Genomic DNA, 14,768 nt, shown 5'->3' on the forward strand with positions numbered 1-14,768 from the left:
ATATTTTTGAATAATCATTCTTTTAACAATTATTTTCTAAAATAATTCCCTTTAGCTGTCATTACCTTTTTCACTTTAGATGTCCATTTCTTACCAGCAGCTCTACTGGTTTCCACTCCACAGCACATCCTGCCTCCACCAGGATAAGCTGATCAACTGCCATGCAGACTGATACAGTTTTTGATAACACTTTCTCAACTTTCTCAGTTACCTCTCACCTCTGATCAGAGGGCTGGAGTAAAGCAATAAGCTCTTCCCAAAACCTTTAAAGAGAGCTCAGAATTTGGCAGGTAATTCCATTTTCCACCAACAGCTCTGCTTGGTTTCCAATTCAGGGCACATCATGATGCCCCCATACTGGGCACCCCCTGGTGCTGCACTACAGTTCCCCCTGCCCCCCCATTAGATTGCAAGCAGTCTCTGAAGATAAAGACTCTTTTTTATTATTAATCTGTATCCCCAGTGTTTTAGAAGGCATTTAATAAATGCTTGTTGACTTGAACTGAAGAATGCTTTATTTTGAGCTGCATTTCCTTACAATTTCCAATGACCTAGACTAAATTATTTTCCAATTTCTGATGATTTTCTCAAAAACATTCCTTTGAAACACAAATAGTGTTTGAAGTTTTATTAATTATTATTGTATTTACCTCAGTCATTTCTTGGAATCCCCCCCACCCCCAACTCTCCTGTGTGATAAAGAAAAACAGTTAAGCAAAAACATCTGATAAAGAGACTGCATCTGACAACATATATGACATCAGGCCCTAGAAGTCACTTACCTCTTCACTATGAGGAGGGTACTATGTTTCATTATCTGTTTTCTGGAATCTTTACTGGTTTTTCAATTACTCACTGTTCAACTTTCTTTTAATTTTTTCATCTACGTCATTGTGGTCCTAGTGTATATTGTTCTTTTACTGCTGCATATTTTGCTCTGCATAAGTTCACATTGCCCATGAAGTGAATGAACATTTCCATTTTTCTCTCAATTCCCCATTATTACTGTTTCCTTTGTCATACTGTGGATTTTATTTTATGCATTTATAAATGGCATGCTCAGAAATATTCAGTTAAAAGATCAAGAACCCAAGTATTGAGACTCCTTATTTTCACTCTACAACTTACAAACTTGCCTGCTTTCTTGAGGCACTGAGAGATTAAGTGTCTTGCCCAGAGACACACTCATCACTCCTTAATGCACAATAATATTCCATTATATTCAGAGGACAGTCTCCACTTGAGGGGCACCCACTTTGTTTCTAATCTTTGAAATCACCAGGGTGATGCAATTAATATTTTTGCACATACTACTTTTGTTTCTATAGGACTATACAAGATATATGCCTAATGGTAGAATCACTGAGTCAAAAGGGTATGGACACTATAGACACTTTTTTTGCACAATTAAAAACTCTTATCCATAATAGTCACAGCTCTAAAAACAGTCTATTAATGTGTCTGTCTTTCAAAGACCCAACAAAAATCAACTGTTTCCATTTTTTTTAGTCAGCTTTTCCGATTCAATCAAATGAGACATTTGTAAAATGCTTAGCGCAGTGCCGAGCACTATGTAAATGCTTATCCCCTCCCTCCCCCATTTGCATGACATGAAAATTAACCTCAGAGTTGCTTGAATTTGAATTTTTCTGATTACTGATTCTATCCTCATAAAGCTAATAATAAATGGCCACATTTATATTGTCATTTAAAGGATACAAAGTATATCTTGTTTTATCCTCCCGAAAACTGTGCAATTGCCCAACTAAACTTCTCAGGGCCTGGAAACCGTCCTTGGACGCCACCATCCCTTTCCTACCTCATTGAGCATAGTGTTTGTGTCCATTGTGTGCATATGTGTACAGTGCTACGACAGCACACCATCTTACACTAGAGGAAGGGTTTCCAGGGGGGTGAAGTAAGGGATGAGGGAAGAAGACAACAGATGAAACGGAAAAGATGAGGTTGAATGCCAGGTTATCGAGTTACTAAGAGAATGAGAGGAAAAAGCTGGAGCTACGTATCATAGACAGTCATCTCAAGGAGTTTAGCTACAAAAGACAGGGGAGATATGAAATGATAGTTGGTGGGGATAGAAGGATCACATGAGGATTTTTTAAGGATGGAGGAGACATAGGCATGTTTGTAGATAGTTTGGAAAGAGTCAGGGGGCAATTTATTAGAGGAGACTAGATGGAATGGCATTTCTTACACCTGCTGAGGTGCTTGCCTTGGCAAGGAGTAGGGCCAACTCTTCATGAGACGGGTGAAGAAATGGTGGCAGAAGGCATCTGAGTGATAAGAGGAGGATGGGAGAAGGGGGAGCTCTCCACAAACAGTCTCCATTTTTTCAGCAAAATATGAGGAATGGTTCTCAGTTAAAAGGGTCTGGGGAAGGGAAGCCTTGAGAGGTTTAAGGAGGTATGAAAAGGTTTGGAAGAGCCACTGAGAAGAGTAGATAGTGAGTTGATAAGAGAAGTGTAGAGGGATTGTTTAACAACAGTGATCAGCTGGAAAGGAGAATCCTTAAAGGGAATGGTCAAAGAGGGCTGAAATGATTTTAAGAAAATACTTCCTCATGGTGTGAAGAAAATTATATAAATATTGTTCTTTTTAATGAAGCAAAATATTAACTGAACTTTACCCTAAGCGCCATAACAATGTTTTATCTCATTTTGGAATTTTATCTATTATCACACTAATGCTCTAACTCCCAAACTGCTTGGTTGAGAGAAACTTTCAGGGTTGTAGGTTGGCATTTTTTCTTTCCAAGTAGATATACTAAATGAGGATAGTCTAAATTAACAATAAATGTTTCTGGCAGGCTTGTGATGAAAATACCGAGTATAAAATTTATTCCTACAACTTGGTAAGATCTTCTAGGTAATCCTATTTATGGATGACATTTGTGCTGATTACACCAATTCCTAGAACACAGAAGGGTCTTATCCATGAGATCCATAATAAAGGAGTTCACAGGAAGAATCAAGTAGAAGCAGAATGCCCCCTATCTGAATTGATTTATTTTATTTAGCTGCACTTTTTTGTTACAAGTGAGGGAAGAAATGATCATTTTATTTTTTAAACAGAATGTCCTTCCTTAAGACTATGATATTTAGTAGAAAGGACAACCTACATAGCTAGTCTATCAGTACATATCTTGGACAGATACCGCAGATGGACAATGAACTAGGCCCAGAAGGAAGAAAGTAGATCAGATTTCAATTGGAGTTTTTCTCCCATTTTTTTAATCCTGATCTTTACAAACATCAACTAAAATGAACACTTCCATATGTGTAGTAGAACAGATAGGACTAGACATGAAACTGAATCACCATTATATACAGATTGCTCTTCTATTTAAATATATATTAAATTAAACATATTACTTTCAAAGCTGTCCAGCTTTTTGGTGATCTTTTTGGCCTTTCTCTGTCCTCCCCTAAGCATTTCATAAACATTTTAATGATTTTTTTTTCATGACAACACTACTTTTAACTCCTCCTCCCACTCAAATTAAAAAGAAAAAAAATTTTTGAAATAAATATGAATAGTCAATTAAAGCAAATTCCCACAATAACTGTGTCCAAAAATGTATGTCTCAACTTGAACCCATTCCCTCTCTGTCAGGAGGCAAGTAGTATGCTTTATCACCAGTCCTCTAGAATCATGGTGAGTCACTGAATGGACCAAAGTTATTAAGTCTTTCAAAATTGTTTGTCTTTACAATGCTATCATATAAATTGTTCTCATTCTGTTCATTTCACTCTGCATCAGTTCATATAAGTCTCCCCAGGTTTCTCTAAATCCATCGTGTTGGACCATATTTGAAAAAATGGACAGTGCTTTCTATGACCCTCAAACTTCTCTCTGGAACAAAGACTAATTAATCTTCAAATCATCAACCATCCATAATTACTCAGAAGAGTATGGCCTAACTATATACACAGGAGGAATCTTGTGGATAAAGAAAGCTAACTGCCCAATTATGTGCAGCTGGATGGAAAACCAATAATGTGATCAATCCATATAATAACGGCACTACTCAGTGGAAAGAGCAGTCAATATGGAGTAAGACCTAGGCTTAGCTTTGTTAGGTTACTTTGATGCTTGGGTGCATGTGCTTGGACCCCAATTCTGAAATCACATTTCACTCTAAATATCACATTTCTCCCTAGCCTCAAAACACTACCCCAGGCAGTTTCTCCCCAGCTCAAGGACACTGTCTGCCCCAGCAACAACAAGTATCTCCCTTCCTGATACAGTAACCAGTTGCACCTATAGAATTTATTAGTCTGAACCAGCTGTGTACTGGCTGAACTGGCTGTGCACTGGGTCATTCCCACATTTACTACTCCCTGACCAATCGTATGTATCCTAGACTTAGACATACGTATACTCCCTTACATTTATCTTGTCTAACAAGACATTGATAAGAGCAGCCTGGTATTCCTTAATCAGCCCTGACCCGTAGCTGACTTAGTGATGTCTTAAGCCTAAAACCACACTTCCATGTAGCCCCACTCTGGGCTATTTCCTGATTAACTCTGGATAAAATACCTACATAGTAGATACAAGAATTTCAAGAACTAACCACTCCCTAATCCCACCCTGAATTGCCTAATTAGCGTATTTGGCACGTTTGACAATAGAATATCCTATATAAACTTTACTTGTACCCCATTCAAGTTGCAGGTTCCCTAAGAACTCTTGCCCCTGAAAAGCATAATAAATCTTTACTACCTTGACCTCAACAATGCTTGAGTCTCTGAATTCTTTTCCAGATGTCCCACACAGGGAATTCTTGTCTTGGAGTTCCTGTACCTCCACCTCTCTAGCCCTCATCAATTTCACTTCTCTGAACATCAGTTTTCTTACTGGTATAATAAAGAAGTTGGTCTCATTGACCTCTAGGATCCCCTTCCCCTCTAAATCTATGAACCTATGATCTTATATCTTGGATAGATCCTGCAGAAGAACATGGGCCTGGCACAGTGGGCATAGTAGGCTGCAGAAAACTACCTAATAAATGGTGAAATTACATTTGTTTAAGTGGCATAAAAGATACCATTAGAGATGTGTGAGCAGAAAAGAAAATGAAGCAAGAGAAAAGAAATAACAACCCATGTACAACAATAGCACTCATGTGATGTGAAGGGACCTAGAACAAGGCCCTGCTGTTTTGGCAGGAGTGCCATCGATGAGACCACAGGTCCACTGAAGCCTTAAAAGGGTATCTTAACATATTAATTTCCCCACAGATGTTATGATTAAAATAAATCATAACCACAGAATCAGAGCATAGAATGACAAGCTCTTTCAAGTTAAAAAGGTCCTTAAAGGTCCTCTAGTTCAAAACTGCCTCATTTTATGGGAATGGAGGTCCACAAAGGCTAAGAGATTTGTCCTCAATTATACAAGGAGTTGGTGACAGAGCCAGGACTAGTACCCAAACCTTCTGATTTCTAGTTAAACTGATCTTTTTACTAATGTTTTCAAAGGGACCCTATGTTTTTAATTCTGTTAAATGTTCAATCATTTGCCATGATATTCTGTTGTTGCTCAGTTACTTTCAGCCGTGTTTGACTCTAGGTGAACCCATTTGGGGTTTTCTTGGCAAAGACACTGGAATGATTTGCCATTTCCTTCTCCAGTTCTTTTTACAGATGAGGAAACTAAGATAGGGTTAAGTGACTTGCAAAGGGTCACACAGTTAGCAAGTGTTTGTGTCTGGATTTGAATCACAAAAATGAGTCTTCCCGATTCCTGGCCTGGCACTTCATCTATTTCCACACCTAGCTATCCACTTGCCCATGAGATAGCTAATAATAATGTAATGCCTTGAAGGCCATGACTATGATAATGGAATATGTGCTGGCAGGACCTATCCAAGATGAAAAAGCTTGAATACAAGCTTACAAGATAGATTTGGTCCCAGGACCAAGGGCGACTACTAGAAGATTGACTACCAAGTGAGGAATCATTTTTAGTCATAGTAACTCATTAGATATTTAAAAGAACTGAGAAAACCAAGTATATTTTAACCTTTAATGGACTGCCTTTATTTTGTAATTTCTTTTATTCTATAACACTGCCTACATTTTGTGTAACTAACCAAGTCTCTTAGTCTTTAAGTTCAGGAGTTCCTAGATTCAGAAATTCAGCTTTCCCTTCTGAATGAGTTTAAAAGTTCAGCTTTCCTGTAAATGACCTTAAGTAAAAGTAATCTATTATCTTTGTTCCTCTAGCAGTATTTGCTATCTCTAATTGTCCTTCTCTGAAGTTTGGCCTGGTATCTACAAACCATTAGCTAGCCTTGGACAATGCAGATGGACTTCATCAATCAGAAGAGAAGGAGGGGTTGTTGCTAGTCCTGCATTCCCTGTCTCCAGCCAAGCATACTGTCCCCTAGCCCTAGGATGCTACAGGCTTTGTAGCCAATCATATTGTGTTCTCCATCTATGAGCCTGCTTTCTATTTCTGGGATATCCCCCCTTTTATAAAAAATGGCTGTCCCCCACATTCAGGGTCTTAGCTAGCTGAGGAGGCTGAGACTCTACACAATGGCAAATGCATGCTATGCTAATAAATAAACTGGTCATGATCACAACTTACCGCCTCACTTTCTCAATAGGTGGAAGAGGGAGAGAATTTGCAATTGAAAATAAAAATAAAAAAACAACAGAAAGTAAATAACACATTAGAAGAAAGACCAAAACTTAAAGGGCAATCACTATATATGATTGCAGCAACTATAAATCATGTTTTTAAACAAGATGTCAACTCCAAAATAAAACTGTCTATAATGACTTCTGTCTTTTTGAGAAACTTAATGGATGTAAAACAGTCACTATAGTTGAAAAAAGCCAAGAAATGACATTGGTTAGCAAACGCTTAATTTCCTTGTCAAGCAAAGAGACAGTACAGCTCAAAGGCAAAATGCTACAAGAAGATGTCAGAAGAATTTGTGCAACAGCAAAAAGCAACTGAGGAATAAATGAACTTACCCAAAGCTAGGTGTGAGATGTAGATAGATAAATCAGATTATCCTTTGTGCATGTGCTGATGAAACACACAGTATAATAATGATAACTATAACTCATAGTAAGCTTGTGAGGTAGGTAATGAAAATATTGTCCTAATTTTCCAGATGAGAAAATAGAAATTCAGAAAAGTTAACTGACATAACCAACGTCATACAATTACTGTCAGAGCCAGGATTCAAACCCAGGTCTCCTGACAAGTCCCTTTTTTTCCCCCCACACTGCACTTTCTCTTCATTTTTGATTGATGGAAAGAGGAGAGGTTGAAAGAGACTGGGGTACAGATGGCTCGGAACTCCCTCTCCCCAATAAAAAGGAGGGCCATTGAAGCATATTTTTTACATGCAAAAGAGGGAACAGAAAGAAATTCAGAAGGAAGCATAAATAAGCAGGCCAGATGTGAAAGTTAATACATGGAATTATTTACATACTTTTTTTTTTAAGCAAGTGTTATTAAATGGAGATTCAGTTTCATATTCCAATGCTTAGCACACTACCTAGCAAATAGTAAGTACTTCGCATACGTTCAGTGACTGACTGAAACACACAATTTGAAACTGGACAGATCTGTTTGTGTGGGTTATTTTTCTGGGTTTTTACCATATTAGAAATTAAAACATCTCAGTACTACCATGAAAACTGTTTTGACCTGGAGCCCTTCAGGGGCCCCCAAACCATACTTTGAGAAGTTCTGGGAATTTTAGTCCAATCTCTTAATCTTATAGACGCAGAAACTGAGGTCCTAAGAGGTGAGTGATTTGCCTGAGGTCACAAAGTTATAAGTGGTAGAGCCAGAATTTGAACCAGGTCATCTAATCACAAATCTAACGATCTTAAACGCTACGTGATAAGGAAGGCTGTTACATAAAAGACAGTAGTAACTATTCTGTAGTTAGTCAGGGTAGAACAGGAAAAATAGATCCATCAAAGAGACCTAATCTTCTCTGAAGGTATTTAGGAACATGAATTGATAGACAACTTATAGAATACATAAACCCTATCATGGGATGAATTAGATGACCTCTGGAACTTCTTCTAGGTCTAAGCTTCTATGATTAAAGTTAGACAAATCGTATAGAAGTAGATCAGTGCTTTCTATAGAAAGTGGAAAAATACATTTTAAATATCCATAATAAATTTTAAAAAGAACAAATAAAAAGAATCTATTCGACTTAGTATCATTCTAATTATTGCAAATGATTCAGGGGAAGGAATACAACAAAGGGTATTGTAGATGCCTGCTTATCTGTGTTGGGCTCTGTACCAGTGTGGACAATTTTCTAACCTAACATTATTTTCTATCATCCTTAGGTTTTGGGGTTTTTTTGCATTTTAGGTCAACAATTGTTTATGACTTCTATCTCTTCAAGAAGTTACAATTGGCCATGGCTGCATACTGATCATAAGCAAATACGTACCAGGCCGGGAATTCAGTACAACTCTTTGTACACGCATCACTATGTTCAGGTAGTAGACCTACAAAGATTAATCTTCAGAGCTCCCTAAAAATTCAAAAGCAAAGAAGAGTTTCAAATAATTGAATAACTGAAGGAGTAAAAGAAATGCATTAAGATCATGTCTATGTTACCAACTGGAATAAGGCAGCACGTGTATTATTTATCCAAACAATTGTGCTTTTGGTCTTCTCAAAGCCTACTCAACTGAAAAATCCCAAATGACATTTTCTTCCAAAGCTGGTCACACTATCTGATTATAAAATTAATGCCTGTGAAAATCATGCCTATGTACCATGAGTACTTTCTTTGGGTAGGGAGTCATCAGGCACAGGACATCATAAAGGTGAAACTTATTTTAACAGGCAGATAACTGGTTACCAGTGTTGCATTCCTATCTGAATTAGCTGCCTGTGTAAAGTCAGCTTCAGCTAACTTGTTGGAGTAAAGATCAAAAGAAATCTAAGACTAGAAAATTAAAATAAAACAAAACAAAGAAGCTCCAAGTTGGTTTATTTAAGCAAACTGTTGATGACAGGTCAAGGTGAGAAAAGAGTCCATGAAGGACCCAGGGGACAGCTCTGCAAAGGCATGGCAATGGGATCTCATGTATGAAGGACAACAAGCAGCCTAGTCTGGTTTTTAGGCCACATAGTTCATAAAGAAGGAATAATGTAAGTCTGGAGAGGTATAATGAACCTAGAAGGTAACAGATATTACAGGTCAAACAGAGGAGTTTGTTCTTGATTCTGGAGACAGTAGGGAAGTCCTGGAGTTTCTTGAGGGAGGAGTGGAATGGTCAGGTTGGAACTTTTAAGAAATATCAATTTGGCAGCTTGGTGGAGATAAGATTGAGAAGATACAGCATGTAAAAAGACCAATGAGAAGGCTGAAGTAAAGACAAGAGGAGGGCCTAAATTAGAGTGGCAGCTGTATGAACATAGAAAGGGATGAAACACTGTGGTAGAATCAATTTGATGGTAAGTAACACTGGTCTGGTTCCTACTTATCCCCACATGGAGATCAATTTTCAGAGTATCAGAACATCTTCTTTCTAGGTGCATATTGCTTCCACTCCACCACCACAGGCAAGATGAATGCCAAGTCTGTAGCAATTGCCAAATACAATAGGTAGCAAACAGAAATGGGGCTCACATTTGAGCCTCTCAATTGGCATGGGACTGCATAAAGAGAAACTCTGTCTTGCTGGAGGGTAAGTCCTCTTCCCTCCATAAACAAACTCAGACACCACTATGGGAAATCCCAGAAGCATATGAAGAGAGTTAGAAACTGTGTTAAAGGCAGTATCCCAATCTCCTTTGTGCTTCTTTTCCCTGGACATCCTGCTTGTTCCATCACTCCAAAATGGAATCACTTCATCTGCATTTTGCCTTCCGGTCATTCTTGGCAGCTTCATAATCTATGCAGGTTGTGTTTGTCCTTCATTTTCAAAGAGGACCATGATATCAGAGAAGTGATGACATGACTTGCACTTGACTTTGTTTTGAGGGAGGGAGGACTGTGCAAGGTCATCAGCCTCACTTTCTCCTCCAGAGCCATCTGAATCCAGTGACCCAATATTCATCAGGATGACTGGAGAAGGCCCAGAATGAAATGGGAGACCTTGGCTTTTTAGACTAAGGCCTTTTCAGGTACTCACTTAAAGTGAGGTAATGCCCATTCAGTGAATAGGCCTCTTTAAAACCTAGTCGGGGGATAGCCCCTTTAATAGAAAAGAAAAAAAATTGATAAATCATTCTGGGAGGGGCAGGAGTCTCAGGGCTATTGTTTTGAAGAGAAACTGTTACTATAGACATTCACTCTAAGCCAGGAGGGTCCAAAACCAGTCATTGAGTGGAGGTTGGGCAGGGACCCTTCCTTGTCCAATCCAAGGGCTTCAGAGTGGATGAGATCCTAGGCTTTAGGGGAGAGAAGAAGGGGAGGGGAGGAGAAGGGGAAGGGGAATAGAAAAGGAAAAGGGAAGGCAAAGGGAAAGGGGAAGGGGAGGCGAAGAGAAGGGAGATCATATCATATCATATCATGTCATGTCATGACTTGCACTTGATTTTGCTTTGAGTGGTTTCCATGCTCTGTTTGACTTAGGCATGCTTTGCCACAACCATGGCAATTACTACAACTTGCCCAGCCAGTTTTGACATCACATTACCATACACTTACAAGATCAATCTCTCTCTCTCATATATACATAAACACACACACAGATATGTAATATTATATTATAGATATTATGTATTTACATATAATTAGTTTTCTTTGTTAAAGGCCAGCATTTGAGAATGAACGTGTATAATCGTTAAATCTAAGAGCATTGTTTATTTTACACACACACTCCCTCCAATACACACACAAATTTTCAGTTCCACAGCAAATTTTCTAAATGCATGTAGTACCTCTGGGGCTACTCCCCTGCGTCTGGTTCACAGTTATAGGTTGTGCTTCCTAAGTGTGAGAGCACCAATATCCTAAGGCCCCACTACATGTGGGTAAAGCTAGTTTTTGTTTAAAAGGTATTGAAATCGACCTCATTATTTAATTGGCTCAGGCCATTGACATGGCTTCCTGGGTCCCCGGTATAAATTGCTTCCTGATGCTTGTCCATGCTGGACCACCATGGACAACATAGATGTGCTTAGCTAAATCAACACAGTGTCCCTCAAAATCTCCTCCTGCTAGGACTGAGTAAATCACCTTTCATTAACTGTCAGATTATCCATGACTGTTTCATGTTTTCCAGTATCAAACATGAGGTATGAGAATAATCTGATTATTTCTGGTCTTCAACACCAGGGTACAATTATGCCAGGTTTAAGACACCGTGCAGGTATACAGTCCTGAAGTTACAACTTCTGAGCTAACTGCATTCAACAATGCCTTTATCTCAATTAGGTCAAAGACATTCACTGCTAGACGTAGTAAAAAGCAGTAATTACAAAACATTCTTCCAATAAACCTGGGGCAGCAGTAGAGAAGTACACTCATGTGCAAGAAAACTCACATCTTATACTACTTTTCCTAGGATTCAACTACATAATAATGATGGGACATTTTGATAGTGGAAGGAACACTTGACAAAGTCAAATTAGAAAATCATAGTTTGTTAGTTTTGCACAGATCATTCAATCCCTAAGAGCTTATTTTCTAAATTGTAAAACAGACTTAATTTACCACACATGGCTATTTTAAAGATAAAATGAGTGAATGTATATGAAAAATGTTAATAAAAAATATAAGCTAGTAAACCATGGTTTTGGACATCTGGATTGTTTCTAGTCTTTTACTCCACACCCTGTCTGGGCTAATTCCCAAACATGTTACTTGTGGATCCCCCAGAAGGCAGCTGTTATTCCCATAGGTTCTAGGGTACCTAGATACTATACTTCATGAACCCCCAACTAATGTTCCCAGTAGTGAGTAAACAGACACAATTAGAACTTAGCAAAGGCATTTATTAAGTAGGAAAATTAAAACTATCCCAGTTTAATATATATATGTATGTATATTGGCAGCAGAATGGGTGGGCACAAACTTTCTCACTAACATTGATTTTTTAAAAATTGCATTTGCTGATTTAATAGGCATATAATAATACTTTAGGGTGCATTTGATTTACATCTCTTTAATCCCAAGTGAAGTTAAACATTTTTCTGAGTGACTTATTGCTTATTTTTTAACAATAGTGTGTGTGTCTGTCCTTTGTTGCCAAAGAAAACCATGCCATCAGAGAAATAATGACATGACTTGCACTTGACTTTGTTTTGAGTGAGGGAGGGCTGTCCAGGTCACCAGCCTCACTTCTCCTCCAGAGCCATCTGAATCGAGTGACCAGTTATTCCTCAGGATGACTAGAGATGACCCAGGATGAGGCAATTGGGGTTAAGTGACTTGCTCAAGGTTACACAGCTAGTGAGTGTCAAGCATCTGAGGTGAGATTTGAACTCAGATCCTTCTGACTCCTGCACTGGTGCTCCATCCACTGCACCACCTAGCTGCCCCTTAACAATGGTAAACACTTATCAAACTTACCAAACAGGGCTCATTCCTTTCAGTCCTTTCAGTGGTATCCATCTCTTTGTGACTAGACTTGGGGTTTTCTTGACTGAGAAACTTGGATGGTTTGCATTTCTTTCTCCAGCTCATTTTACAGATGAGGAAACTAAGGCAAATGATGTTAAATGACTTGCCCAGGGTCACATAAGTCTTTCTGATTACAGGCCTGGCACTCTATCCACTTTGCCAACTAGCTACTACCAAACAGGACTAATGTAGGCTTAAAAAAACCATAATGCAAATATCAAGATTTACAAGTTATATTTGAACACCAAGATTATCTGAATCATTCAAGGGCAACAGTAGCATTGACAAAGATACAACCATATTATCCCTTCCACGTGAAATTTCAAATTTGCTTTCTGCTCTAGCTTCTCTTCCTTTATTTTTTCAGGAAGCATGTTAATTATCTCCTAAAAGAAAACTATACTCAACCTTTTTGTAATATTACCTGCTTGATAAAAAAAAAAAAAACCAAAACAAAACCCAAAACGTATGCTTGGTATTTTTGCAGTAGATGCATACAGGAAGTGTTTTTATTCTTTAGATCAGGTATAGTGGATACTTGGTACTAAAAAGTCTGTTAGAGAAAGGATGGCACAGTGGGTACAGGCCTGGAATCAGCTTCAAATGTGATCTCAGACACAAGTTTGTGTGATCCTGGGCAAGTCACTTAAACTGTTTACCTCAGTTTCCTCAACTCTAAAATGCAGATAATAATAGCACCTTACTTCACAAGAGTGTTGTGAGAATCAAATGAGATATTTCTAAAGCTTTTAATATTGCTTGGCACACAGTAGTCACTTAGTGGGTGTTTATTCCATTCTATTCCATTTCTGCCATTTGAATAAAATCACACACTGGCAGAGGAATAAAATAATGTATATATAATACAGGTGTCCAGACAGCAGATTATACCTTATTTTCCACTACTAAGGCCCAGCAAGCTTCCCTTTGTGCTCATCCTCTGCATGATGTCAGAATTGTTTTTGGTCATGAAGCCCTGCTAGGAATGACCTGTCCCAATGTTGCTGTTATCCCTCATTAGCAAGACTGCAGTTCACTTCAAAGTCACAGGTGTAAGTATGGAGATATGCCCTCACTGCCTCAGGCCCGCCCCACTAGGGACAGCTCCCACAATGTGTCATTGATTGAAATCTGCTTTCCTCACTTTGAAATTAAACTTGTTTCATTCCTGACTCTCCTGTCTCTCATTTACTTTCAGTTACAGTCTGGTTGACACAGGAGATAACAGTTTTAAATAAAAAGTAAAAATCAAGGACTTTTTGTTGCTTCATAAACAACTTGTTTCTGATCCACCAATGTCCAGCATGCCCAATTATAGCAACCTCATGTGGGGAGAAGAAATGGACAGTGAGAATGATAATCATATATACTTGAAAGAAAAACTTCTTTCCTGGCTGGCATGAAATCTTTTCCTGCCTGACAATGAAATATCCTGACATTATGAAGTTCCACAATTGTTGATTCCTAACTGGTGATGAATTGTTTTTTTTCCAAGCTATGAGACCCTAGGCAAGTCACTTAACCCTATTTGCCTCAGTTTCCTCATCTGTAAAATCAAGTGGAGAAAAAAACAGCAAGCCACCCCAGTATTTTTGCTAAGAAAACCGCAAATGGGATCATGGAAGTTGGACACAACTGAACAACAAAACAGCTGTGTAAAACCCTAGATGGGTATCTCTTTTTTGGGCTTCTGGCAAATGATCAGCAGATGCTAATTAAACTGTTTCTCTTCTAGCCTGGCTTCCTGTTTTGACCACCAATCAAAGGCTCCAAGGTGGGCAGAATTACTCTCTGGGAGGATTTCAGGAGCTCTGGGTTGAGGAATTCCCCCTCACTGTCTTTCCAGTCTTCTTACACCCTACCTCAGTGACACCAGCCACCTAGTAGTTTCTCTGACAGGACGCTACCATCTCCTGACTGCATTTGGGGGCTGTTCCCCCAAGCCTGGCACATCTCTGACTTCATCTCTGCCTCCTGGTTTCCCTGGCTTCCTTCAAGAATCAGCTAAAGTGCCACCTCTGGCAAGTCCTCCTAAATAGTACTGCCTTTCCTCTACAACAGACCCCAAATTATTCTGAATGCATCCTGTTAGCTCTTTTGCATGCCGTCTCCCCCAAGACAAGACTGTGAATTCCTTGAGAGCAAGGACACATCCCCAGAACTTCACACAGTACCT

The 14,768-nt window shown here is 38.8% G+C and overlaps 1 protein-coding gene across 10 annotated transcripts in view; it reads right to left on the reverse strand.

Moving 5' to 3' along the window:
- Positions 1-14,768, reverse strand: part of LOC140517695 (prostaglandin reductase 2-like) — a 76,268-nt gene that overhangs the window by 29,910 nt on the left and 31,590 nt on the right. For 8 of the 10 annotated variants that reach the window (XM_072629160.1, XM_072629155.1, XM_072629154.1 and 5 more), the window contains exon 2: positions 8,462-8,545. The exons of the other annotated variants lie outside the window; for them this stretch is intronic. In XM_072629160.1, the coding sequence (XP_072485261.1) occupies positions 8,462-8,498 (37 nt within the window). In that variant the 5' untranslated portion in view covers positions 8,499-8,545. The remainder of the gene's footprint in view (positions 1-8,461; positions 8,546-14,768) is intronic. 10 annotated transcript variants of the gene reach the window in all.

Source organism: Notamacropus eugenii, chromosome 1, assembly GCF_028372415.1.
Source record: "Notamacropus eugenii isolate mMacEug1 chromosome 1, mMacEug1.pri_v2, whole genome shotgun sequence".
Classification (NCBI taxonomy): Eukaryota; Metazoa; Chordata; class Mammalia; order Diprotodontia; family Macropodidae; genus Notamacropus; species Notamacropus eugenii.